This window comes from Meleagris gallopavo, chromosome 5 (genome assembly GCF_905368555.1).
Source record: "Meleagris gallopavo chromosome 5, MGAL_WU_HG_1.1, whole genome shotgun sequence".
NCBI lineage: Eukaryota > Metazoa > Chordata > Aves > Galliformes > Phasianidae > Meleagris > Meleagris gallopavo.
The window spans coordinates 45,615,693-45,642,270 of record NC_139408.1 but is presented as its reverse complement, the minus strand read 5'-3'; the positions used below and the strand labels follow the sequence as shown (position 1 = coordinate 45,642,270).

General features: G+C 34.7%; 1 protein-coding gene across 5 annotated transcripts in view; it reads left to right on the top strand.

Moving 5' to 3' along the window:
- Window positions 1-26,578, top strand: part of DICER1 (dicer 1, ribonuclease III) — a 65,024-nt gene that overhangs the window by 20,535 nt on the left and 17,911 nt on the right. For 4 of the 5 annotated variants that reach the window (XM_085225561.1, XM_085225560.1, XM_085225558.1 and 1 more), the window contains 17 exons: window positions 4,904-5,096; window positions 5,942-6,104; window positions 6,540-6,670; window positions 7,230-7,364; window positions 8,168-8,328; window positions 8,945-9,113; window positions 11,095-11,567; window positions 14,654-14,786; window positions 16,382-16,624; window positions 16,722-16,876; window positions 18,888-19,020; window positions 19,462-19,537; window positions 20,626-20,765; window positions 23,335-23,514; window positions 24,725-24,938; window positions 25,338-25,491; window positions 26,110-26,292. In XM_085225561.1, the coding sequence (XP_085081687.1) occupies window positions 4,953-5,096; window positions 5,942-6,104; window positions 6,540-6,670; window positions 7,230-7,364; window positions 8,168-8,328; window positions 8,945-9,113; window positions 11,095-11,567; window positions 14,654-14,786; window positions 16,382-16,624; window positions 16,722-16,876; window positions 18,888-19,020; window positions 19,462-19,537; window positions 20,626-20,765; window positions 23,335-23,514; window positions 24,725-24,938; window positions 25,338-25,491; window positions 26,110-26,292 (2,987 nt within the window). In that variant the 5' untranslated portion in view covers window positions 4,904-4,952. The remainder of the gene's footprint in view (window positions 1-4,903; window positions 5,097-5,941; window positions 6,105-6,539; window positions 6,671-7,229; window positions 7,365-8,167; window positions 8,329-8,944; window positions 9,114-11,094; window positions 11,568-14,653; window positions 14,787-16,381; window positions 16,625-16,721; window positions 16,877-18,887; window positions 19,021-19,461; window positions 19,538-20,625; window positions 20,766-23,334; window positions 23,515-24,724; window positions 24,939-25,337; window positions 25,492-26,109; window positions 26,293-26,578) is intronic. The other variant, XM_085225562.1, reaches the window with a different exon arrangement.

Sequence of the window (26,578 nt, the reverse complement as noted above, 5' to 3'; positions counted from 1 at the left end):
TTATTTGTATATCTGTTACCCAGGAAATAATTTTGTGTTAGTTCTTTGAACAGATTAATATTTCATGTAGTAGTTGACGTGACTCTTCGGGCATTCGTGTGGAAGAATGTTCAAGCAGCATGTTTTGATTCCTATTTTCATGAATGGATCATGGTTTGTTTACTTTCACGTAATTTTTCCATCTTTTCAGAGGCTAATTTCTCTCTTCTTACGCCAACAGGGATTTTAGAGAATAGGAAGAAATTCCTAGGCAAAGATTAGAACCTGCAGCATGAGAAATAGTTCTGGTATCATTAAGACTGTATCAGACAGAAACTCAGATATCACAGTTAGAGATCTTGAAGAAAGTAGAGGAAATATATTTGACAGTAATTTTTTTTCTTTTTCTTTTTTTTGTTGATAGGAGGTATAGTTTGCAGTAACTTGCTATGAATACAAAACACATTAAGCATGCAGGTAGCAGTTAAAAACCCAAAGATGTATTCCAAGAACTCTAGTTTCTTCTCTGCTTACTTTAGAGTATCATTCAACAAAAGTTTTTAACAGCCCTTGGAGCAGGGTTAGATCCAGGATGTCCTATTTCAGGTGAGTGCCCTACTTGATTTGGCTCATGTTCCTTAGTGCAGTGAAACCTGACATTTTTTTGTGCACCAAGGGACTATTTTAACTTAGATATAGTGCTGTGGCTGAAAAACCTGCACCACTCTTCCAGAATTATTCTAGTCGGAAAGAAACTTCTATTAAATTTTAATTCCCAACCTCGTACTTGTTTGAAATATATGTCTTTAAGAGATAGAGTAAGGCTTTAGGTTTAACTGAAGCTTGCAGTTCAATATGTGTTGACGTGAACAGGCATTAAAGTAAGATCATCAAGTTGTGGATTTTGCTGTTAAACGTTTTGAGTCAGTGGCCACAATTTGAACTTCTTACAGTTATTTTATTAGAACAGATAAGGCCCAGTGCTGTGCTGCTTTGTCCCCTTTCTCGTAACTCAGTGTAGGGCCACAGGAAGCAGGACTTCTGTTTCTTATACCTTCCTTCAAAATTTGTCTTCAACAAGTTTTCATTTTCTGACTATCAATATCCAAAATGACACAGTGGATAAAGGTGGAACATCATAGCAGATATCTTTGTTATTCACACTGGCAAAGCAGGACTATTTTTTTCTGCTTCCCACTTAGCTAGTTACAGGATTCAGTTAACTTCTGTCCACAAATTCTGAAAGTATGCACTTATATTTCAACTGTTTTCAATTTAAAACCTGTTCTTCAAGTAGATGTTTTTTTCCCCCCTTTTTATTTCTAGATGGTCTTGCACTACTTTTCTTTTGTTGCAGAACTTGATATTTTTTCTTATAATTGAAATAGAGACTTAAAATATATAATTACTTCATTATTGTGGCTTATACCGTAATAATGTTGACATTGATCTTGTCAAGTCTTACATACTTACAATGGAGATAACACAAATGAAGGCCAGGACTAAGGAACTCCTTAGCACAGCAGGAAGTAGCATTGAAAGTTTAGATAGGTGGACTTCTTACCTTGGTCATTACATATGGACAGGGAATCTAAGCTATTTCAACTGTCCTCTGCCTTATGAGAGTCTCATTGTGTTGTTTTGCTACTTAATTGTGCAGTTCATGAGAGCTAAATCCCATTGTTTTTTTTTGTCAGCTTGTTCCACAGTTAATAATAGTCTTACTGCCCTGCAGAATGCTGTTTTATTTCTCATTATGTTTCAAGATACCAAGTTTATTCCTCGCACTTCAAAAAAAAAAATTGCGAACTTTTCTTTGAGTATACTTCTTTTTTTTCTTTTTTTTTTTTTTTTTAACTCTGTGAGATGACCATACTTGATGGCAGGCTTTTCATGAAGATAAACAGAAAACAAATCTGTGGCTTAGTGTGTGTGATGTTTCACAGGCTCTTCCAGAGCAAGCTGAACCTGTGTGTAAGTGTGAATCTCTGTGCTCCTTACGGTGAGGTAACTAAGCTTACTATCATTGTCATGGAGTCATATGTAGAAAAGAATGTGAATGTTAGGTCATGCGTTTGGTTGTGAGGGAGATGGTCTCTCAGAGTGAGCTTGTGTTTGTTCATGAAGTTGTGTTTATGGTTTGGGAAAGAAAAACTGAAGTGGAATAACAGAAAAGGCACTGCTGATCCAAAATGCTCTATAAAATTGAAGTGTCTGGGCGTAAATATACAAATGATTGGGTGGTTACCCTTAGAAATATAATACATATTATACTTTACCTGGTCTATCCCAGCCTTGGGCAACTATAATGGCTGTTACCAGGTTTCCTTTAAAAACAAACAAAAAAACCCCAGAACTATCCTTCCACACGAATTGCTGTATATAAGTAGGAAAAGTACTGAGGCAATTTCAATGAAATGTTGCAATTGTGATGAAGACTTCTATGATCTCCAAAATTCTTGAATCCCAAAATTTTCCAAATAGCATGGTACTGATTTGATTATAAAGAAGCTAGAGATATTAGAGCAGAACCTTGTCTATTACCTTGTGTGAGGGAGAGAAACTTTCAATAGTCTCTCTGACTGTCATGCACTTAAGCTGCCTGTTCATACAAAAGCTTTGTTAGTGCCCAGGTGCTTTCTGTCAGTGGCTGAAAACAATTATATCCCAATGCGGTCCTTCATGTGTGACTGATATAATTGTATTAATTACATAATGATTAACGTGAGTACATATGATGTGCAAACACATCAATGTCAAGAATTATCACCTTTACTACACACAACTATTTATAACACATGCACTTTTTTTTTACTACTTGTCTTGACATAGTGCTATGGAAACTTCAGTGAAAGAACAGCCACAGAGCTGCTTGTTCCAAATGTGGAATCAACCAAAACATTTTCAGGTCTGACTGGATTTAGACACCGTGTAGAGTTACTAGTCTGATTGTTAGAACAGAACCTATGTGTTCTTGTATGCAGTTTGAAATGCATAAAAGCAATTTTAGAATCTCCAGGACTCTTATATTACATCTGAAATGAAAAATGATGTATTTCTGATTTTATGATGTGAGTAGCCTATGTTGTTTTGTATTTGCAACTAAACAAAGCAATATGTCTTTTTTTTTCTTTCTTTTGATTTAAAGCATCTAAAGGAACTCAGACTGAAACAATAACTTAAGTTCCAGAATTGAGAAAGTAAATGAGAAATACTTGTAAGATTTGTATGAGTTTGGAGGTTCATCCAAAAGTAACTGGAGAGATTAGCAAGAATCTCAAAAGCATTCTTTAGTACATCCTTTAAAAACTACATGCTTTTTCTTAAACTTTTGAACATATTTCTTCTTTCTGGTATCTTCTTACCATGACAGTTTCTCTGTAGCTGAAATTAAAATATAAGACTATATTCCTGCAATATATTCCTGCACTCCTTTTGGTGAAGAATTTTTTTTAATGGAGAAGATAGTGATAATTGCTGAGCCAAAGGTGAAGTTTACCCTGTTTCACGTAGCATTTTTCTGAATGTTTGTCTTCAAAACAGTGATAGCTCCTTATAGAGGAATGGAACAGTGTTACTTCAACTAAACCATAATGTCCTTGAATAGTCTTCCGCCCTTCTGGGGAAAGAAGGGAAGGGGGAAAAAAAAAGCTTTTTACTCTGACTAATGTCCTAGGGAGTGATTGTGTAATTCTATGTAATGCTTTCTCTTTGTCTCAAGCAAGAGACAAAATATATTTGAAGTGGAAAACTGAGAGCTTCTTATAGTTATTTAATGTTAGTTAAATTAGCATATACATCAGTGTTTAAAGGTGGTTCAACTTGTAAAATTTAACTTGGAAATGTGAATATACAAGGAAGAGCCACAGTGTTATATTAATTGTTCTCATAAACAAAAGAGAACTTCATTTTGATTCAGAGAGAAATGAATACTTTTTCCCTTTTTACTTCAACTGCTTCCTACTTGCTAAGCAGTTCTCTTATAACATTCGCTGTTCAATAGTTTCTATTATATACCTTATCGTACTTGTCTCAAAATTCTTTCCCAGTGCACAATTGCAAAACTTAATTTTCCTATAGTATAGTACAGTAGGAACGTTTCTGTACAATAAGGTTATAATTCATTCAGTCCCATAGGAAAAAAATTGATTATACCTTGATAATTTCTGAAAAATATCAAGCATTTCTAAAATAGCCAATGATGAGGACTTCGTAGACCTCCATAGGGAGCTGTTTTCTAGTACATGATTGTCATCAAATTGTTACTTAAAGTATCTTTCTGGAATCTGGTGGTTTATCTAGCACGGGACCTATTTTCCATTAGCTCTTATCGTCATCATCTGTAATTATTTATTAAATTTCTGCTTATTCTTCTGCCAATTCTGATAAAGTTATCTGTTTCATTGACAACATGTTCTTACGAAGCTCCTGTTCTTTTTTTCCTTTTGGTTAGAATGAAGTCCCTGTTCTGTGTATTTATGCGTATGTAAATCTTTGGTTATAAGACTTACTTGAAAATGCAAAACGTGGTAGATTTGCTTGTTATCTCTGATCTTGAAAATCTCTTTTTTCTTTCCTGAAGTAAAGTTAAAGCAGTTCTATATTTTTAATTTGTTATTCAATAAACTTTAAAAGGAGGTTTGTTAGAATGCAAAGGGAACTTTATCCTGTAGCGTCCATGTGCCTAGAGTCAGCTTTGCCCATAAAGCAGCTTTTTTTTTTTTTTTTTTTTGTTACTTTGTTAAATACACCTCTTGAAGTGGGAAAGTGTCTTTAAGTGCAAAATTGAAGTGTTCTACTGAAAGTAATGAGATTGTAGCTCTTACTGGAAGTAAAAATAAAGTAGAATTATGTATCCTTATATTCTTTTACTTTTTCCTTTATATTATAACTGTATCTAGTACCGTTTTGCTTTCTTCCATAGTAGGCTGTGCTGGAACAAAAACGCAATGACAGAAACACTGGATGAATGAATGAAAAGCCCTGCTTTGCAATCCCTCAGCATGGCGGGACTGCAGCTCATGACCCCTGCTTCCTCCCCAATGGGTCCATTTTTTGGACTACCGTGGCAACAAGAAGCAATTCATGATAACATTTACACGCCAAGAAAATATCAGGTACTGGTGATAATACATTTTTTTTCTTATAACATTACTATATTATTGAAAATAAATCTATGAATTTAATAGAAAAAAAAGTGGAGCAGATGGAAAAAGTCTACAGGTGTACATAGTCCAGGCATGTGTTTCTTACAGCTGCACCTGTTGGGACCTAGTTGTCCCTTTTTTCACTAGCTAGGATGTGTTCTGCTTTTGTGATAATTCCTATTCTCCCTTCTCAATTTGCTTTTATGAATCAAAATTTTAAGCTGAATATTCTCTTGCTTTCTGCAAGGTGTTATTAGGGATAAATACCCTAGTCTTTACATTGTGCAACTTGATTATATACTTACAGTTACATCTCCAAACTTGATTTTGATATGCACACTGGTCAAAGCAGTTTAGTAATGTTAGAAACTCTGTCAGAGTACTCTGACTTTTATTTTGTTACAGAAGCTATTCCTGAGTTCTGGAATTTCAGTTCTCTGTGTGCCCTGCAGAGATGCCTGAAAGCTAGAATTTGGTTAATATTACTGAAAAGATTGTATCATCTTGAACTAATGTACTTGTGTATTTGGCTGAACTGATACATAGAATTAGACTGAAAAGCTCTAGCATGTAGCTTCAAATAGTTTTGAGGAGAAATTTAGTTTTAGAAGCTAAACTGTATAGTGTGCATTAATATTTTTTGGGTGAGTGACTGTACCTTAGTTATGAAAGAATAGTGTTGGTTCTTTGGCATTGGAAAGAATTCTACAGGTCATATTGACCTGTCTGTAGTTTGTTTACCACTTGTATTGTTATTTCTGTCAACATTTTATCCACCTTGCTCCAAATAAGGGCGTTGTTGTTTTTAAACCTAGGTTGAACTGCTTGAAGCAGCTTTGGATCATAATACAATAGTCTGTTTAAACACTGGCTCAGGGAAGACTTTTATTGCAGTACTACTCACTAAAGAGCTGTCCTATCAGATCAGGGGGGATTTCAACAAAAATGGAAAAAGAACTGTGTTCTTGGTCAACTCAGGTAAGAGGAAAAATATACTAAGTTCCTGAATATGCTAGTTCTGTTGTCATGGGACAACTCCTTAATAGAAGTTGTGTGAAAGCAAATTTAGGAGAAAGTTTTGGCTGAAGCCCTTAACAGCAGGGATAATAAACTGATCAAAGAATGTGACACCTTTCACATTTTGCTGATTGTACACTCAATACTACCTCTTATCTCTGGTATCTTTTATTTCCTGATTTAAAATAAAAGCATTAAATCAGAATAGCTGTGCAGTTTATTTCCTAACTATAGTTTTATATGGAGGTAGGTTGCCATGTACCCCAGTTTAACATTAGCCTAACCTGAAGGTTGTACTATAAAGCATGGTACTAGTGATAGAGCAAACATCTTGAAAATTAATGTATGGAAACACCTTCATGAGATTGAGGATTTTTGTCTGTTTTTATTTTTAAGCAAATCAAGTTGCTCAGCAAGTATCAGCTGTCAGGACACATTCAGATCTTAAAGTGGGAGAGTATTCAAGTTTAGAGGTGACTGAATCATGGACAAAAGAGAAATGGAGTCAGGAATTCTCTAAGCATCAGGTAATGTATTAAGTATAAATGCAAACAGAGTCTGCAGTTAGACCAGATAAGAACTGGTAATTTTCAGTTATACATAAACTCTTCTAACAAATTCAGCATGCTAGTAATATGTATATATTAATTTTGAGGCAAAACATGTATAAGAGGTACTCAGGTTGTTGTAAAAAGCTGTCCTTTTAATCCTTTTTTTCAAGTCTTCCTGTCTTGTGATCAAAGATGATAACTGCAGATGAAATTTTTAGTGTACATATTGTACTTTAAACATCCCTAAAAATGTCATTCCTTGGCATGCTTTTTATGTCTGCCTTTTGGAGTAAGCTATAGTTCTGTAGTTCTTGGACCATTTTTTCTGCTTTTATTTTACTTTTAGCGAAACATTTAGTAATGGCCAATGAAGTATATCTAGAGAACTTAGACAGATAGATGAGTAGATGAAGTTAATATTTGTTAATACTGTCAATACTATCAAGCGTGACGTACAGAAGAGCTTTTTCACTTTACTGTGGCCTAAGACAATTTGTACTCTTTTTATATTGATGCTTTTTTTTTTTAAACTTAGGTTCTGGTTATGACATGTCATGTTGCTTTGACTGTTTTGAGAAATGGATATTTATCCCTGTCAAATATTAATCTACTAGTGTTTGATGAGTGCCATCTTGCAATCCAGGACCATCCATACCGTGAAATTATGAAGGTTAGTTTGTACATGTGAACAGTTTAATACTTGGTTGCAGAGCATGGGTGAGGCTGGAAGGGTTGAAGAAGTAGGAAACGAGTCAGTTTTTGCTACTGAAGAATAACATCAATGGAATCATGGTTTAGCATGCCTTGGCTGGATTTACTGTAATGAATTAATACTTAACTCATATCATGAGATATTATAGAAAAGTAGTGTATTTACTTTGTAGTGATAAAAGAAAAGTCCAGGCATTAACCTGGACTTAGCGAACTAAGGGAATTTTCAAAATGATTGTTAAAAATGTTTGGGAATGAGATGTAAAAATCGGTTTCTGTATTTCTTAAAATACTGATTTCTAAACATGTTTGTAGAGCTTTTGAAGGCATATTGTTAGCTTCATGAGATATTTGTTAGATGTCTTTACAGTTCTCTCTTCAGGTTTAACCAGATCATGCGCGCTTTTATTTTTTTTATATGACTTTAGTGTTTTCATGGTGTATAAGTATTATGATATGTGTTGTATTTTAAGTATGACAAAGCTATCTTGTGTATTACTAATTGTTTATTACTTTAAATATTTACTAGATGGAAATATTTATCTTGAAACATGGTTGCTGTTAAATGTTCTTCAGTTCTGTAGGTTTACTTCCGGGCAATAGAAGAAAGTATTTACTGAACATTTGATTCCCTTTCCAGTACATGCTATTCAATACCAGTTTTCAACTAAGCATAGAAACTTTGTCTGCTGGTTTGATAGTAGGCTTTCAAAATGGTGGGAACAACTATTTGAAGGTACTTCATTCTGGTTTGCTTCATAGATCTGTGAGGATTATCCATCTTGCCCTCGAATCTTGGGATTAACTGCTTCCATTTTAAATGGGAAGTGTGATCCTGCTGAGTTAGAAGAGAAGATAAAGAAACTGGAGAAAATACTAAAGAGCAATGCTGAAACTGCAACTGATTTGGTGGTCTTAGATAGGTATGTTGTTATGCAGTTATGGCTATTTAATTGGCTGCCTTTTTTGTTTAGTAAGGAACAAACCGTTATAAATATTTGCTGTTTTAAATCTTAGCAGAAGTTGTGTGTATGTGATACCATTAGTTTTATGTGAGGTGAGGACGGAGAGGTGAACGTATAAAATTGCTTTTTGAGTAATCAGTGTTGAAGTACATCTTAAAGTTAAGTAGAAAGTCTACATGACCCTAATATTCAGAGATTTTATGTTGTTGAAGAAATAAACAGAATTTTCATCACAACTGTTTTACTTGTTTGGCATGTAAAAAGAGGAAAAGCTAAAGTGAAAGTTGTGGTCAAGTGGATTCAGTTTGCTTTGGCTTAGATATTCCAATATTTGAAACGTAGGTAGTGATACTAACCTCATTTTTAGGAAATACATTAGACAGATTAGTATTTTTAGAATGAATCAATTTGGTATATATGGAGATTTTTATTTTTCTTTTTTTAAATATATATTTAACTTTGTAATCGTTCGTGGTGGGGATAGAAATGTACTTGATTATGCTTCATACTGCCCTTGCTATTTGCCATATAACTTTAACAGGCTGAAATAACCTGATCTTTGCCCTCAATTAAGATATACTTCTCAGCCATGTGAGATTGTTGTAGACTGTGGACCATATACTGACAAAAGTGGATTGTATGGAAGACTATTAAGGGAATTGGATGAAGCACTTCATTTTCTAAATGACTGCAACATATCTGTACATTCAAAGGAAAGAGATTCTACGTTAATTTCTAAACAGGTAAGGTTGTAAGCTGTGTGAAAAACCTACGGAATTGAAGTCTTACTATTTTTCTTTGCAGCATATATTATGTTACAGAAACTTTTTAAGTTAGTCAGCTTGGTATATCTGAGCAAAAAGACTTCTAATTTTCATGTTCTACTAACACTGCAGATCTTTTCATGAATTAATGGGGCTTGAATGTCAACTATTCATACATAGTGTTCATACCTAGATCAAAACTTTGTCTAGTTTGAGAATCCTGTATTCGGATTTGCTTAAGGCAGCAAAGCATCCTGCACCATGATTTCTGAAGTCAAGAGTCTTAGCATCTTTGAATAAGTCGGTAGAAAAAGGGAAGTTATGCCACAGGAATTACTAGGAAAAGCAGTGCACAGTTGTATTACAGAATGCTGAGTGGGAATTGAGGTGTGAAATCCAACTAGCTCTACAATATCCACAGTTTATTCTAGTGAGAACAATATGTGACTAGTGGAATGAAACTTCAGCCTCAAGCTTGCCCCTGTGTTTTTGTGCAGGATGGCAGAGTAGAATATAGGTGGCATGGTTTGAACAGAGACTTGTTGCACATGGGGTGTGGAGTCCAGAAACCTTTTTTTTTTTTTTTTTTTTCCCCACTGAGATTTGGGATTGCATCCTGAGATACGATTGTGCAGGTATTAAGTTAAAAGTAAATTATTTCTATAACCATCTGTGAGGAAGTTGGAGAATTTGTTTCTCTTTTCATCTAAAAGTACTTTAGTTTAGTATTTCTAGAAGCTCAGTATTCTGGCAGTTAAAGATTACTTTGGCCAGAGAGAGAGATAGTAAGTAACGCAGTCTATCTTTCTACTTCCCAGTTTATCACAATTGCTTGTGACTTTTGTTCTAGACTTAAAATGCAGTAGGGCAAAACTTTATAAGGAATGTTGGAACTAAGGGCAATCCCAAGTATTTGCATAATCCAGAATAGTGAATTAACTGCTATGCTTCTAATGTACATTGCACTCTGTACTTTTTTCCTGATGCAGTAGCTCTACAAGATGGAGGCACCTATATTGAGAAAAATAAGTTTTCCATTTGATGTGGGGAGAATCAACCCTCTGTATATAATTAGAATTTGTTTAGAAAATTTTTACCCTTAAGTCTCACAGATAATAAACTTCAGGGAATAAAGTATAAAGAAGGCAACTTGTTCTGTGTTCTCTTACAAGAATGGAATAAGGAAGAAAAATTAGGACAGCAACTGCAAACTAATATTCTGATTGTTTTGAGATACCTCCACTGTAATTAATACATAGAGTTGATAAGTGGTACTTGTATGTCGTTTGTGTATTTAATTAGCTGTTTACTACTGGACTACTTGATTCTGTGGGAAGAAAAAAACTTGTCATTAGCTATAATGCTGTTTGTACTCAAGTGTCTTTGTTATTTTTTCCAAGTAGTAAGTAGTTCCCTGTTTTTTTCTGTTCTGCCCACACATACCCTTTTTTCCTTTGAAAGGCTTACCTTAACACAACTGTGCAATTTCATGTTTAGGTATTTTTGAAAGCTTGGCAATTATCACTAATGAATGAAGTAAGAAGTACCTTTTAAAGCATTTATCTTGTTATTAGTTTTGTGTTAAACATAACAGATAATACTTTTGCTTTGCTTATTGAGCTGCCTCAAGAATTATTCCCCTTCTTAGCATAACTATCTGAAGCTAATTTCAAATACGAATTTCATCAAATTGCAAAATACTACTTAAACTTTTTTTGAGACTCAGAAATGTGCAAAGCTCAAAGTTGAGGTTTTGCGTTTTAGGAGGGGGGAAAAATGGCTCCATTAAATACCAGTGTTCCCAAGGTTGCCTTAATGACAAAAGCCAACTTTAAATACCTTTGTAATAGAACATATTGGAATATTCATAAGCGCTGTGACATGAGGAACCAGAGCTGTCTTATGTGAATAACTTATGAATGTATTCTTTTGAACTGATACTTGAATTCATCTGTTGTAGATATTGTCAGACTGTCGAGCTGTATTGGTTGTTTTGGGACCCTGGTGTGCAGATAAAGTAGCTGGGATGATGGTGAGAGAGCTACAGAAGTATATCAAACATGAGCAAGAGGAGCTGCACAGGAAATTTTTATTGTTTACAGACACTTTCTTAAGGAAAATACATGCACTCTGTGAAGAGCATTTCTCACCTGCCTCACTTGACCTGAAATTTGTAACTCCAAAAGTAATAAAGCTGCTTGAAATTTTGCGCAAATACAAACCATATGAACGGCAGCAGTTTGAAAGTGTTGAATGGTATAACAACAGAAATCAGGATAACTACGTATCGTGGAGTGATTCTGAAGATGATGATGAGGATGAAGAAATTGAGGAGAAAGAAAAGCCAGAGACTAATTTCCCATCTCCTTTTACGAATATTTTATGTGGAATTATTTTTGTGGAAAGAAGATACACAGCAGTTGTTCTAAATAGGTAAATCTTCTTTAAAAACAAAAAAAGGCATGTTCAGCTGCCAGCACGTGGATGTTTATATTGTGAATATGAAAGGGATTGTCTTTTCAGAACTCTATTTAAAGTTGCATTAGGAAATTATATTAAAGCTGTGTCAAGAAAGAATAGCAAAAAAAAAAAAAAAAAAAAAAAAAGGCTATGTGTGGATGGGGAAAGCAAATGTATTTGAAAATTGTACTCAAGGATTCATTCTGGACCTGAGTTTGCAATTTGATTTGTGTAGAAGGTGAAATATTGTACCCTAACTGTAAAATAAGAGTAAACTTATTTGTATTAATTGGTCTTTATATATTTGCAATGGACGCTGGAAATTTCTCTAATTTACTGAGTGCTAAATTTCTGGAAATTTTACCGTTAACTTACTAAATCATGTTAGTACATGATACAGGCCTGCAGAAAAGCAAATTTATGCTTGCCAAAATTCCTCTGAAAGTTTACCAGTACTACGCTAAGCACTTTCTTACAGTATTCACCAAGAAAAATAGGAATCCTGGACTTTTTGCCAAGATATACTTTGGAGTAATCTCATTCCTTATCAGTTCTTATTCCTGAGTATGATCAATAATAGATATAATTAATATTCTTAATTCTTAAACACCATTTGACACAAACTGAGTGACATTTGATTTATATCTTGGGGGGAAGGGAAGATGTAGGGGCCTTTCTTTTTTGATAGTGTGTTAAATGTACTTTGCAGTCTGCTTATTGAGTTCTGGATAACTCTGAATCTGATGCTTCTGTTATCTTTTACCTGACTGAGTAGTTTGAGTTGCATAATATAGTCTTTGATCTACAGACTTGCCTATGTGTTTTTTGTGCCCTCTTTTGTTAACCTTTCTACATTCTTATACATGCTTGTATAAATATGGAATGTAATGCAAATCATGTACTTCAGTGGAATTAATGCTCCTGAAGAAATAACTTCAAAAGATTATGACAAATTTTTTGCAAAGTTGAGATGAGTGTTTCACTACTGGACAAGAAGTGAACAGCATTGTTAAATTTCAGCTGTCTGTTAAACGACAAATCGACAAATCTTTTAATTTCCAGCTTTTTTCATCAGGTGTTCTTGTAGACAGACTTATGCACTATTAGTATATATTGAATGCTCTTGAAACCAACAGAGAATATGATATCCAGATAGAATAAATAGCCATTTTCTGCCATCTTTAAGCCTTAGGCACCTACACTCAGTCTCAGAATTCCTGGAAGATAAGCAGACTTGAGCTGGTTGACAGAAGCCTGTAGGCCTTCTATAGAGATGCTTAAGTTCAAGGGCCTCTGCTGACTGCAGCTGTATTGATGCTGTATGTACAGGAAGAGGTACTGTTTCCTGAATGAGGAAGCCATGAACGTTTGAATTTGTGTATCAAAACCTCTCAAGCTTCCAGTGGATCCAATATGGATCAGAACTAACTTGAAATACTATCAATTTAAACAAAAATCTATATTATGGTAAAACAAACTTCATAAAATAGTATTATAGTCTGTAATTCATGATTGAAGGAAGGGCAACTCTTGTGGAAAGCATTGGGCTTTGTAGGAGCAGTAGGTCATTTTGTTTCCCCCCCCCCCCGAAGCAGTAATTAAAGCTGATCTTTCTTTGGAGAACAGCAACAGCCACTACTCATGTTGTAAGTACTACAACAAACTAACGAACAGAAACAGAACCAACAAATCTCCCCTCAGAAACCAACATTTTTACTAATACGACACAGCTGATGAAGCTCTTTTGTTTTGTCTGTACAATTGAGTCCTGTTCAGAAAAGGAGCTTAGAGGAACTAGAAGTCACTTTCTAAAACTCAGTATTCATCCGTTTTCATTGAAGTGCCTCACAGCTTTCCTAGAGAAGGATCTGAAAGTAGAATTTCTTCTACATCTCTTTGGAAAATGGTGCCTGTTAGCTATCACAACTTATGTTTTCTATTAAATCATGAGGTTAAAGTCTTAAACATTTTTTGAGCTTTCCAAATATCTATACAGTGGCATGTTTATTCAGTTGCTTTTAATTTTTCTCAATTTCTGTAATGAGTAGGACACAAAGAACATTTCAGTTCAGTAGTAGTTGCTCTTGAAGCTATGCAGCTTGGTAGAAATGCCACACAGAAAAATTAAAAAAAAAAAAAAAAAAAAGTGTTAAAGTTGTAACTCCTACTTTCTTAGAATGTCTGTTGCAAGAGCCTAGACTGCATACAAAAAGTTAATCTGTTCAGCCTCAAGCTAATAAGAGCAAATTTCAGTACAAGAGGATCCTTCTAGTTTGTTTCTGTAAAGATACCAAGCTATTTGTGAGTTTTCCATTATCTTATTTATTCACCCTGTCCATTACAGTTTCAACACAATACAAAGGAAGGAAGTGTTCTAGGTTCACATAAACTATTAAAATGAGTGACTTGAGTAGTAAGTACTCCAGTGGGAGAGAGAGGAAGGAGAACGTAGCCATTTTCCATTTGATTGGCAGCAGCTAGCTGGCTATTCTGTCAGGCAGAACTTCTCAAGGTGCAACTGGGAGGGGTTGGAATTACTGTTGGAGGTATATGGAGGCAGGCTTTCCTTGGACAGGAGGAAAACCTCTAAATGAAAATGAGGGATGTACTGTAAGAACTGGTATTGGGATGGCTATACTGAGACATGTAAGAGATATAATTTTGTGTAAGAACCCTTGGTTTTATTGGTTCTGCTGTCATAAAACTGTACAGAAAACAAAACGTCATGAGTAGAGAGTTTGTTAATGGGAAGCTTTAGAGTAGTAGCATGGTTTTAAAAAATCTGGTTTTTAGCCATGGATTTTACCATGATGGTTCTAGAATGTATATGATATGTGCATTTGTATGCTGTGTATGGTCTGTCTTTTATTATCCTTGCAAAGGCTGTCAGTAGAATCTAGTGTTTTAAGGGAAAACTAAGGCTAGCTTATATTTTAGCACAGTGTTTAATTTTTGCACTTCCACATTTTTATTTGTTTTTAAATGAAGCTATTGCAATCAAAAGATTGTCTTCCACTGTCTGGCTTGTGTGACTTCTAAAAAGCACATGATATTTTTAGGTTGATAAAAGAAGCTGGCAAACAAGATCCAGAACTGGCTTACATCAGTAGCAATTTCATAACTGGACATGGCATTGGCAAGAATCAGCCTCGTAACAAGCAGATGGAAGTAGAATTCAGAAAACAGGAAGAGGTAACTTCAAGAAAAATAATTGAAGCTAGCAGTAACTTCAGTACTCTTCTTACAGGCAGAATCTGGAAACAGTCATTAGAATTTTGGGGAATACCTGTGGTTTTACAAATATGATTGCTAATTTGAGGTACAGATGTTCTTCATAAAAAATAACAGATGTTTAGATAAATTGTATGTCACATTGCACAAACAAAACTTCACGTAAAAGCTTTGTTTAAAGTGATGCTCATTTCTTGTCAGATCATTAGCCATCTATTTTTTTTTCTCCATTGCATTAATAGTATAGTAATACTATACAGCAAATTAAAGTTCCTAGCATTTTTAACAGTTCATAGGCTTTTGTTTATTTTTGCTAAAAGAGCATTTGTTAAATCTCTAAACTATATAAATGTAAAACTCTGTGGTTCGAGCATGTAAAGTTTTTGGAGATCAAAGCATTTTTCTCCCGCCTAGGCTGGATTGTCAACTTTCTGGCTTTTGTGATGATATTGTTATCTAGTATCTTTTTTGAAATCATTATATGCTTTTATATACAATTTGGCCTTTTACATGATTTGGCCTTTTACGTGGTGAGGAGAGAGTAATGTTAAAGTCAGACTTCAAAAAATGCACAGTAATGCAGCAACACCAAAATTTTAACGTAATAAAGCTCTTGAAATGTAGTAGGTCAGGAGTTTAACAGTGAATTTAACAGGAAAAAATCTTAAGTGTCTTATAAAGTAATGAAGTTAATCGTGCCTAATAAATCTCTAATAAAATCATATATTTTTTTCAATATAAGGGTGCAAAAAAGACACTTTTGTCATCCAGAATATAAAGTCTAAAAATATCACAAACTACCATGGGCTGAATCCACTAATGAAGGATGATCATTACACTGCTTGTATTAAAACTTAAAATCAGTGAATGTTGATGGCATCAATTCTTTAATAAATTTAAAATACACACTCTTTAGTATTATGGGAGCCTCTCTGTATATATTGTTGTGGGGTAGTCTGTAGAAACTTTTTAGGTTTCTTAAGATATTTACTTCTTTTCCTGAATTTCTGATCTAACTTGACACAGCTCCTAACGTTCCTGAAAATATTCTTTATGCTTCTTCTGACCTTTTTTCTTCCCTATTCTCCAGGGGAAAAAAAAAAAAAAATCCTTATTGGTTAGAAATATTAAAAATAGAAGTACCAGCTCTAGAATGCGTTGTTCTTTTATTTCCCTCCCAAAAGAGTATGTTTCAGCCGCAGAAATAATTTATAGGAAGAAAAATCACTCTCCCGAAGGCAGTATTTTATTATATTGTATTTTAAAAATTTAAATAAATAGGTGTGATGCTTTTGTTGCCTGACAGTAGATCCTTAGAGTTGCTTAATTCCACATATCAGATATAATTCCTAAAAATCTAACTAGTCTGATAAAATAGCCTTGCTGTGTCTCGTAAATACTAGTAACTTTATATCAGCATACTTAAACAAGTTTTTTGAATGTCTAATCAATTCCTCTTAGCTCTAATAGCTTGTTGATGAATTGAGTAATGCAAATGGTGAACAGATCAATCTCTGTTTGTTGTTGTCTCAAATTTGTCTTCCTTACTTTTACAGGTTCTTAGAAAATTTCGAGCACATGAGACCAATCTTCTTATTGCTACCAGTATTGTAGAAGAGGGTGTTGACATACCAAAATGCAATTTGGTGGTGCGTTTTGATTTGCCCACAGAATACCGTTCCTATGTGCAGTCAAAAGGAAGAGCTAGAGCACCAATTTCCAATTACATAATGTTAGCAGATACAGACAAAATTAAAAGTTTTGAGGAAGATCTTAAGACATATAAAGCAATTGAGAAGGTATGTGGTCAAAGGACTATGCCTACTTTTGTTAAATTTATTGCAACGTGTTTTAAAGGAAAAATCTCTTACCGTGTTCTGTTCTTGAAATGTTAAGATCCTGAGAAATAAATGCTCGAAATCTGTTGATACCAATGAAATGGAAACGGAACCCATTGTTGATGATGATGATGTGTTTCCACCCTATGTGCTGAGGACAGATGAGAACAGTCCAAGAGTTACTATCAACACAGCCATTGGACACATAAATAGGTATGAGGAATGTTCACTTTTACTATTTTTCTATGAATAGAAGTAAGTTCATTACTCTATTTTGCAACAGAAGAATATAGACTTGGGCACTGTGCACATTTCATCTTGGAAATCTTGACAGGGTGTTCCAAAGAAAATTGTTGTGGAAGTTTGAAGGTATAGTTTGCTTTTTTTTTCCTCTTTATTCTACATATATTCTAATTCTGATAATAAACATAATAATAGATTCTTGCTTAATTAAAATTGTCCTGTAGATAAAAGCTGCCCTGAAAACGTTTAGTTCTGAAACAGGTAGCAAGATTGTTTTTTCTCTTAATAAGCTAACTTTAAAAACTAATAAGTGGCTTACTAAAACTGTAGTAAAATTTCCAATTGTAAAATTCACTCTTACAAAGTCTACATGTTGTTGTTGTTGGGAAAAAAAAAAAAAAAAAAAAAAAAAAAAAACACAACCCAGTGCTTTAAGCTGAACGTAGTACCATTCTGCTAGACTGGAGAGTGTGTTTCCAAGGGAACTAGCCAATTTGTAAAGTCATGGCAGTTAGAAAAGGCCTTTAGAGACGGGATAAGGTGAATGTCATGACCCTCTTCCAAAAAGGCAAAAAGGAGGAGCCAGAGAAGTACATAACTGCTCAGCTGTTTAGTATGAATCCTTTTGGAACATGTTTCCATAAGTGCAAAAAAGTGGTGATTGGCAACAGCCAACAGTTTCATCAAAAGCAGCTTTTGCATGTCTGAACCTGTTGTTTCATGTGTGAGACGTGCTTGACTCTGTGAACAAGGGAAAAGCAGATAATGTAAAATCCTTCTATTAACTAAAGCTTTTGATGTAATTGCCATAGGATATCAGCAGACAAATTTACATGGATATAGATCATTTGGATGGGTTGCCTGGCAAATGAAATCCAGCAAAGCGGTCAGATTGAGAGAGAGTGTAATGGTAGACTACTCGAAGTGTATCTGACATGTGGTTATGTGTGGTATTGCTCTTGAGCCATGAGAAGGTCCAGTGCATGTCACTGTCATGGTTGCATTAAGTTCCTTGACACATTTGATCTTGACGTGTATTCGAGAAGCAGAGAATGTGATTACAATGGAGGAACGGTCTGGAGATAGAGAAAAAGATGAAAGGATGGAATAGTACATAGGATGGAATAGTGTCATGGAGTTATATCTCTAGATCTGTCTGTGTCCATGATGGGGACAGCCTGAAAGAAAGGGAGGCATGGGGGGAGGTTTCAAAGGTTTATGGGCTGGTTCAGCCCAGTTCTGTGACTAATGGGAAAGGGGGACCCACAAACCCGCACCCAAGGAAAGTGGGAAAAAGGGGAAGGGTAGAGAGATGAGTGATGGGCCTAAAAACAAAACAGCGGCAACAATCTGAAGAGGAAAGCTAATTTACTAAATACAATATTGGGATGCAAGATAATGCAATATAATTGGAATTGAGGCTTATAAATCAAATAAAATGAGTGAGAGTGTCCAAAACCGAAGGCCTTACTCTAAAGCTGAAAGAGAGATGGCATGGGAGCATACGCTGCCAAGACGAGCAGCAAAAAAAGGGGCAGTCTCGTGACTTGTGAGCAGTTTCAGCTTTCCCTCTGAATGGAAAATGCGGAGTCCTCTGGGGTATGTTGTTCTTCTCTCTGAGAACTGGGTACCTGGGAAACCAGCGGTCCATAGAACTGAAGCATTAACTCCCAATGCTTTACATGATGTTATGATGTGCAATACTGATAACAAAAATAATAAAACCATAACAAATAGTCATTTTTACAGTAGTCATCATTGCAGCCTTGCAACTACCTCCTTAAAAACCAGCTTTGTGGAAAAGGACTTGGAGGTCTCCTAATTGGCAGATAATTGAACATAAGTCAACGATGTACTCTTGCAGTGCTAAGCTAGTGTAAAATGGTCTCCTGTAGTGTTTGTGCCAGTAAGGTTCATAGAAAATGTCTTTAAGTTTCACTTTGCAAGTTTTGATTATTTGAAAAATCTCTTGTCAATTTAGGTACTGTGCTAGATTACCAAGTGATCCATTTACACACCTAGCTCCCAAGTGTAAAACCAGAGAACTACCTGATCATACATTCTACTCTACTCTCTACCTGCCAATCAACTCACCTCTTCGAGCGTCAATTGTTGTAGGTATTTGGGGACAGAAGAACATAAAAATAAGTGAATTTGTTGGTATAGATGTGGCATGCTCCATTTTTTAAATTGATATTTTTCAATATTAATGAAAGTCAGATGACTTTCTACATTGTGCTCTGTAACTGCGTTTATATCTATTTCTGTTATCTTTTTTGCAACAATTATTGTCTTTTCAGTGGGCAAAAATATTTAGAGATCCATCTCAGTGCATTTTTTGTTTGTTTTTTGCAAACATGCTTAATTGTTTTTCACCAGTGGTATTTTGAATTCAGAAGCTTGTAATTTTTATTCCTGTAGAAAAACAGTGTAAACTAGCATATCTACACAATCCTGTCATTATTAAGTTTTGTTTGCCTAATATTTTTGTTAAACTGTTTGTAATATATGTGCTAATCAACTAAAGACTTCAAGAAATATTTAAATGTTTGTAGGGTCCTCCAATGAGTTGTGCAAGATTGGCTGAGAGAGTTGTAGCTCTTATTTGCTGTGAAAAACTGCACAAAATTGGTAAGAACTTGAAAGTATTTATTTGGTAAATAGATTTTTTTACAATTAAATATTGAAGATTATCTAGACGTTATGTGTATACGTGAATTTCTGCTGAAGCTGTCTATTCTTACTTCCTTTCAACTTGTTTTTTATATCATCTAGTTTATAGTTTAGCTTACACCATGTAAGCTAAAGTCATTTTCCAGAAGAATCCTGTTATTTAACTTAATTTTGTCTTAAGCACCGAATGCAACTTTAATGAAAGCCAAAGAGATTTCAGTATTGAATATATTCAGTTTAGAAGGGAAAAGAATTTCATTCTCTAGAGGGTATTGGTTGTAGATCAGGATTTAGATACTGCAGCCAGAAAATAAATTGTTGGTTTTTAAAAGTGAATTTAAACAAAGTATTAAAAATCCAGAATCCCAGACTGTACTTTTTCTGCATCTTAAATCATGATCCAGAAATAATTTTGCAGGATTATTTCAACTGTCTTGAGTTTAGTAGGTTTAATGGAGCATATTCTTAATTACAAAATATTTTAGAGAATGTCATCAGTCCTCTTATGCAATATGGAAATATTTACATTTCTTTTAAATAAAAACTATGAGTTACACCTTTTGATGACTGAATCCATATCAGTGAATTTATCCCAGAATAATATTTCAATGGCCCAGTTCCATGTTGAGTGCATAGTCAACAGTATTATTTCCTATTTTAGAATGATACATGAATATCTGTTCCTTCTTTGTTGCTATAACTTAATGTGAGTGTTTTCTAGACAAGTATTTCAGTTACTGCTTGCTTTTTGTGGCCAAAGACAGTTGAATTTTCTTGGATATTTTCATAACAGAATTCAATTTGTCATTTGCTATTAACTTTATATTAAAACATTTGTTGTAATATTTTATATTTTAAAATAAATACTTAAGAAAAATAACCTTTGTCATTCTTTTCCCAAATTTCACTTTTGAAGCCTTGCAATAGTAAGTGAATTTTAAAAACTCAGGTCAGGTGTTTTCCTGAGCATATGTGGATGAACCTTGACTAAGTGAGAGTGTGATTGTTTTAATTGCTATTTATTTGTAATCTTTCACAATACCTAGGTGAACTGGATGATCATTTGATGCCAGTTGGAAAAGAAACGGTTAAATATGAGGAAGAGCTTGATTTACATGACGAAGAAGAAACCAGTGTGCCAGGAAGACCAGGCTCTACAAAAAGACGACAGTGCTACCCTAAAGCTGTTAGTATTGCTTAGTGCTAATGTTTATTCTTATCTGATAAGAATCTTTTGGAACAATTCAGTTTGTACTTTTATATTTTTGACTGTATGGAAACTTGCATTATTACCTGAATGAGCTTATGGAAGCATGTACTTGCCTGTAGGTCAAAGAATGTACAGTTTCTTCAAAACTTGGTAACTGTTTTTCCTGGTATGGTGTAAGGATAGTCAGCAGCAGATACAGTTGTTTTAAACCCAAGAAAGGCAGCGGTCACAATCTGGTTATAAAGAAGGAGTTGCGTACTCCTTTCTGAGGATCAGGGCTTGCCAAATACCCCAGAGAATATGATCTCCAAGTAGAAATTCTTTCCTTGTACCTGCCGGCCCTTGAATGAGATTAGATGAGACCTTGGGTCCACTCCTGCTCACACAGGTCAATTGCTTTCACTTGTGCTCCCAGGGCTGGGTACACCCCTTCACCAGGTGCTCAATATCTGGTTCAGGTCATGACCTAACAGTTCCCATACAAACTGTCATAACTGGAAAGAAGAATTATCTGTTGTTGATAATCTGTAAGTACTTAAGTTGTCTGGTAAGTGTACTAGAGCAACAGAAGAATTATTGATTTTCTAGAGAAATAATTGAAGATTGATGGAGATGTTCGGAGGTCAAAATTATGTGCAAGCCACTAACCAAGTGCAGAAATTGCTCCTTTACCTATTTTTAATTTTTTTTAGATGTTTGGTTTAGTTCAGTAACTGTATTGCGCCAACAAAAAGTTTCATATTTTTTTGTTTAACCCTTAGAGTATCAAATATACTTCTAATATTTTTACTTTTAAATATTACTCCTAAAATACTAAAAGGTATATATGAGATAGTTGGTAGTTCTGTGTTGTTATGTAGCTTATCCATAAATTTGTTACAACAGGTTTCAGCTACTTAGGATTGTATAATTGAACTTATTATTATGGTATTTGTGAGGAAAATGGAGGAAAAAAGCTTTGTCAGAGTACCTTATGACTACTCAGGAACCTGCCTTCTTCCCCTGTAGTTGTTGATTTCTGCCTTATGGTCCTTTGAATAGAATTGGTAACAAACAGTAATATCTGATAGTTGCTTCTGAAAATCTTTGCATTTCATGAAGAAACCTATAGCCCTTGATCACATCCAAGAACATCTGCATGTAGTCTCAGAGTAGTAGTTAATGTGCAAGAACTCTGTTCTTGGATTCCTCCACGTACTCTAATTTCAATAGTAGCTTAAATAATTGGTTATTATGAAAGGTCAGTAAGGAGACTGCATCATCATAAAGAATATTATAGAGCGAATTACAAGATTAGGAAACCTTTTTTTTTCCTGCAAGACTTATTGGTTTGAAACTCTGCAAGGTGTTTCTTGGTATTTCTTGTCACCACGAAGGCCTTTTTCAGTCCCCTTCCCTCTAGTGATTTTTCTGAATTAAGGCTACTTGTAAAACGCATGACGAAATTCTGTCTCATTCAGAGGGGTTGATTTGTCAAGTAACGCATCATTCTTTCTCAGCTATTTTTTTTAATACAGAATCTGAGAATATTTTCCCTCACTTCAGTCCCAACTTTTCACATCTGGAAAAAAAGCTTTGGCAAATGTTTAAGGTCTACAAGATCCTCTTGGGTTTAATATAGTTATTAAACTTATGAGTAATTTTCCACTAAGCCAAGGCCTTAGTTTTGGTACAGCCTAACTTTAAAATCCATGAGTACATGTATTGCAGTTTATTTCTGGATAAGCAGAAAGATAACTTTCTGAGATCCATAAAGTAATGAACTCCTACCAAAAGTAAGGGATGATCTATGATAAATATGAGCAGCAGAGTTAAAAATGCTCCTGGCTGTTGAGAGCATTCAAATTCACAAGATATAATTGTTAGTAGAAGACTTTTACAATGGAATGCTGGGCAACACAGGCCGTGTATAAAACTTCGTTGTTTTTTTTTTTTTAAATTCAAATTGTATTAAAGAAAATGATGTTTTAAAACTGCTTATCTAAGGAAAATAATTTGTGTTAATAAAAATTAAATTCAGCCAAGCTTATAGGAAAGCTGAATTACTGCATTGTAAGGGATTTTTTATGTTGCTTCTATCTCCTTCCCTCCCCCCTTTATTTATTTATTTATTTTCCTTCTAGTGTTAAGATTGAAAGATCCTGGATGTAGACTGCTCCAGATATACTGGCTAAACTTAGAAATTGGCATCAAAAGTTTAGTTGTGTTAATAGTGAAGTTATGTCTATATTGTACAGGTAGACTTACGTTTCTAACATAGTGGATGCAATGGAAGGTTAGTTGTGTATGTAGTGTGTTAAGTGTGTTAAGTTTCCTTAGCAAACAGGAAGATCTGGCAGCATTGTTCTCCTTTGACATGAGTTCCTAAGTTCCAGGCCAGGTTGCTGATCAGATGTTTTTGTGTAAGAAAGAGCTTACCTAAGTCTAAATTTTCTTATTCTTTGTTTTTAGCAGTACCTTACCAAATAAGCATAGGGGGGCTTGTTCAAAGAATAGTTTTGCTGATTTAATCGTGCTAATGTTTTTCTATTTCATGATTTTTTAGATTCCAGAATGTTTGAGGGATAGTTATCCCAAACCTGATCAGCCCTGTTACCTGTATGTAATAGGAATGGTGTTAACTACTCCATTGCCTGATGAGCTCAACTTTAGGAGACGAAAGCTATATCCTCCTGAGGATACAACGAGATGTTTTGGCATATTGACAGCCAAACCTATACCTCAGGTAATGAATTTAGCTACTTTCTTTCATCTAACATGCTTCACAATCTCATTTTCCAGGCTGAAGAGTTGGAAATGACCATAAAAGGCAAGAGACATTTGAATAACAGCTTTAATATGTTTTAACTTTTGGGTAGACGTTAAAGATAGTTAGACTTGGTGTGTGTCCCTTCTGTTCTTTTTTATAAGTACACTTATATCAAGCTACCTTTGGAAAATAAGTAGTATCGTATCTAATCCAGTCATCACTTTATTTTCTGTCATTAGTGATAGAACAAGCTGTTCTCTTGTAAACAAGCTTTGAAATTGAAAATGTTCATTTTTTTATTATTTTGCAGTGGAAATTCCAAATATTCCTCTTTTTTTTTTGTCAGAGGAATGACAAAAAATGACAGAAACCCTGGAGCCTTCTCTTGGCTGAAGAGCCCCAACTCTTTCAGCCTGTCCTTGCAGGGGACGTGCTCTAGCCTTCTGATCATCTTTGTGGCCCTCGTCTGGACCCTGGATACACTTGGCCTTCTGTGCTGCAAGCACACTTTGCCAGTTCGCACTGAGCCTTTCATCAACCAGCACCCCCTAAATCCTTCTCCTCAGAGCTTCTTTCAAGCCATTCCTGCCCAGCCTGTATTTGTTCTTGGAATTGCCCTGATCCAGGTGCAGGACCTTGCACTTGGCCTTGTTAAACTTCATGAGGTTGGCATGGGCCCATCTCTTGAGCCTGTCCAGGTCTCTGAATAGCATCCATTCTCCCTAGCATGTCAACTGCACCACTCAGCTTCTTGACATCTGCAAACTTGCACTCAATCCTACTGTCCATGTTGCCTATAAAGATGTTAAATAACACTTGATCTGGTTTTCTGTGAGGTGAGACAAGCAGTACCTCTGATGCAAATGCTAAAGAAGTAAGGTGTGGCTGGAGAATGCCAGCTTAAGCAACTTAGGCTGTTGTAGAAGGGTACCTTTGGAGTTATTTCTTACTCTTTAAAGAGGCTGGGATATTAGACAATTGGTGTATAGTCTGCCCCCAGCCTTGGAAGAGACATGAGTGTTGTTTCAAACAGCTGGCAGACTTTCTCTCATTAGCATTGTGGTAGCAAAGTGTTAGCAGCGGTCTTTGCATACAAATGTCTGAACTACGCAACTAATGCTCTGTAGAGGAATCCTATTCTGAATCTTTCCCTTTTGATTTTGTTTGTTTGTCTTCCCATATTTAGATTCCTCACTTTCCTGTGTATACTCGCTCTGGAGAGGTTACAATATCTATTGAGCTTAAGAAATCTGGTTTTACTCTGTCTTTGCAAATGCTTGAGCTGATAACACGACTCCACCAGTACATTTTCTCACATATTCTTCGTCTTGAGAAACCTGCACTAGAGTTCAAACCCACAGAAGCTGATTCAGCCTACTGTGTTCTACCTCTTAATGTTGGTAAGAACAGAGGTTTTTTTAATATTCACTTTTAATTCTTTTAGCAAAATATTTTTTCGTATTTATTTTAAATTTCAGAGATTAACTGCTGAAATAATGCCATATGTGGTAGTATGAAATCTTATGTCAGTTTTGTTTTTATTTCTTACTCAGAATTCTAAATTAGTTTTAACTTAATGATGTCAGTTGATTTATAGCAAATTTCAGTTGACTCAATTAGGGTATATAATCACATATTTTTGTATGTGTGTATATGTATATATCACAAGTAAAAACAGAAATACAGAATAAGAAAACACACTAAATAAAAAAAAAAAAATTGTAATTTGCAATTTGACAGAAAATCTCTTCCTGAAAAACTCTTATGTGAATAACTGTGATATGTTTTCCTTTTCAAAGTTGATGACTCCAGCACTTTGGACATTGACTTTAAGTTTATGGAAGACATTGAAAAGTCTGAAGCGCGTACAGGCATTCCCAGTACACAGTATACAAAAGAAATGCCTTTTATTTTCAAATTAGAAGATTACCAGGATGCAGTTATCATTCCACGGTGAGTAGCAAGTATTTGTGCTATTTGGACATTCTACAAAATAAGCATGGCTTTGAATAAGATAAGAAAAAACGGTTTTGTGAAAGCTTAATTATACAACATATTCTGAAGAATTTCAGATTTTCACATAGTATCCAGTGAGCATCACTAAAAGGCGTTTCACAATCCTGGCTTCAGTTTTCTAATATTGTACTTCTATTACAATAATTATGTTGCCCTTGGAAAGCTATGGTGAATTTACTACATTAGGTATTTGAATTTTTGTATTTTAATCTTATTTGCCAGTGTGGATAGAATACATTTTTTGTATGAGAATTCTGATTCTCTGAATTCTACTGACTCTAGCACAAAAAGGAAACCATTAAAGATTTAAAAAAAGCTAAGTTACCAAGTTTAGTTGTGTTTGGAATTAAGAAATTATCATTCACAGAATGACTCTTGAGACTGTTATCAATATATTTGATTTTGAAATTGTAAAACACTCACTTACTTAGTGTTTGAAAATAAAAGCCCCAAAGTGAGTTATTTAATTGTTTATCACTTAATCACATTTAAGCATTAAGAAATCATCACAAGCTTTTACTCTAAGTATAAAACATGCTGAACTTTTTTTTTTAGGTATCGAAATTTTGATCAGCCTCATCGATTCTATGTAGCTGACGTATACACTGATCTTACTCCACTCAGTAAATTCCCTTCCCCTGAATATGAAACTTTTGCTGAATATTATAAAACAAAATATAATCTTGATCTGACCAATCTCAACCAGCCACTGCTGGATGTGGACCACACATCTTCAAGGTAAACACCAATCATATTTCTGTATGATACCTGAAATATGACAACAAAATGTCATTTTTTTTTTCCTCTGTGTGATAAAGTTGAAGGTTTGTGCTTTCCAAAATACTGTTTTTTCTTGAGTGATACCTTGCATATGTTACAACTGTAACTTGAGTCTGTTCCTTTTATTCTTTCTTTTTTCTAGAGGTAGCTTTGCTTCACTTCATAATGCATTACAGGTGAATTCTGTGAACAAGTCATCACTTCAGAAAGTTTAAGCTAATAAGTTTTATTCATTATATACTTA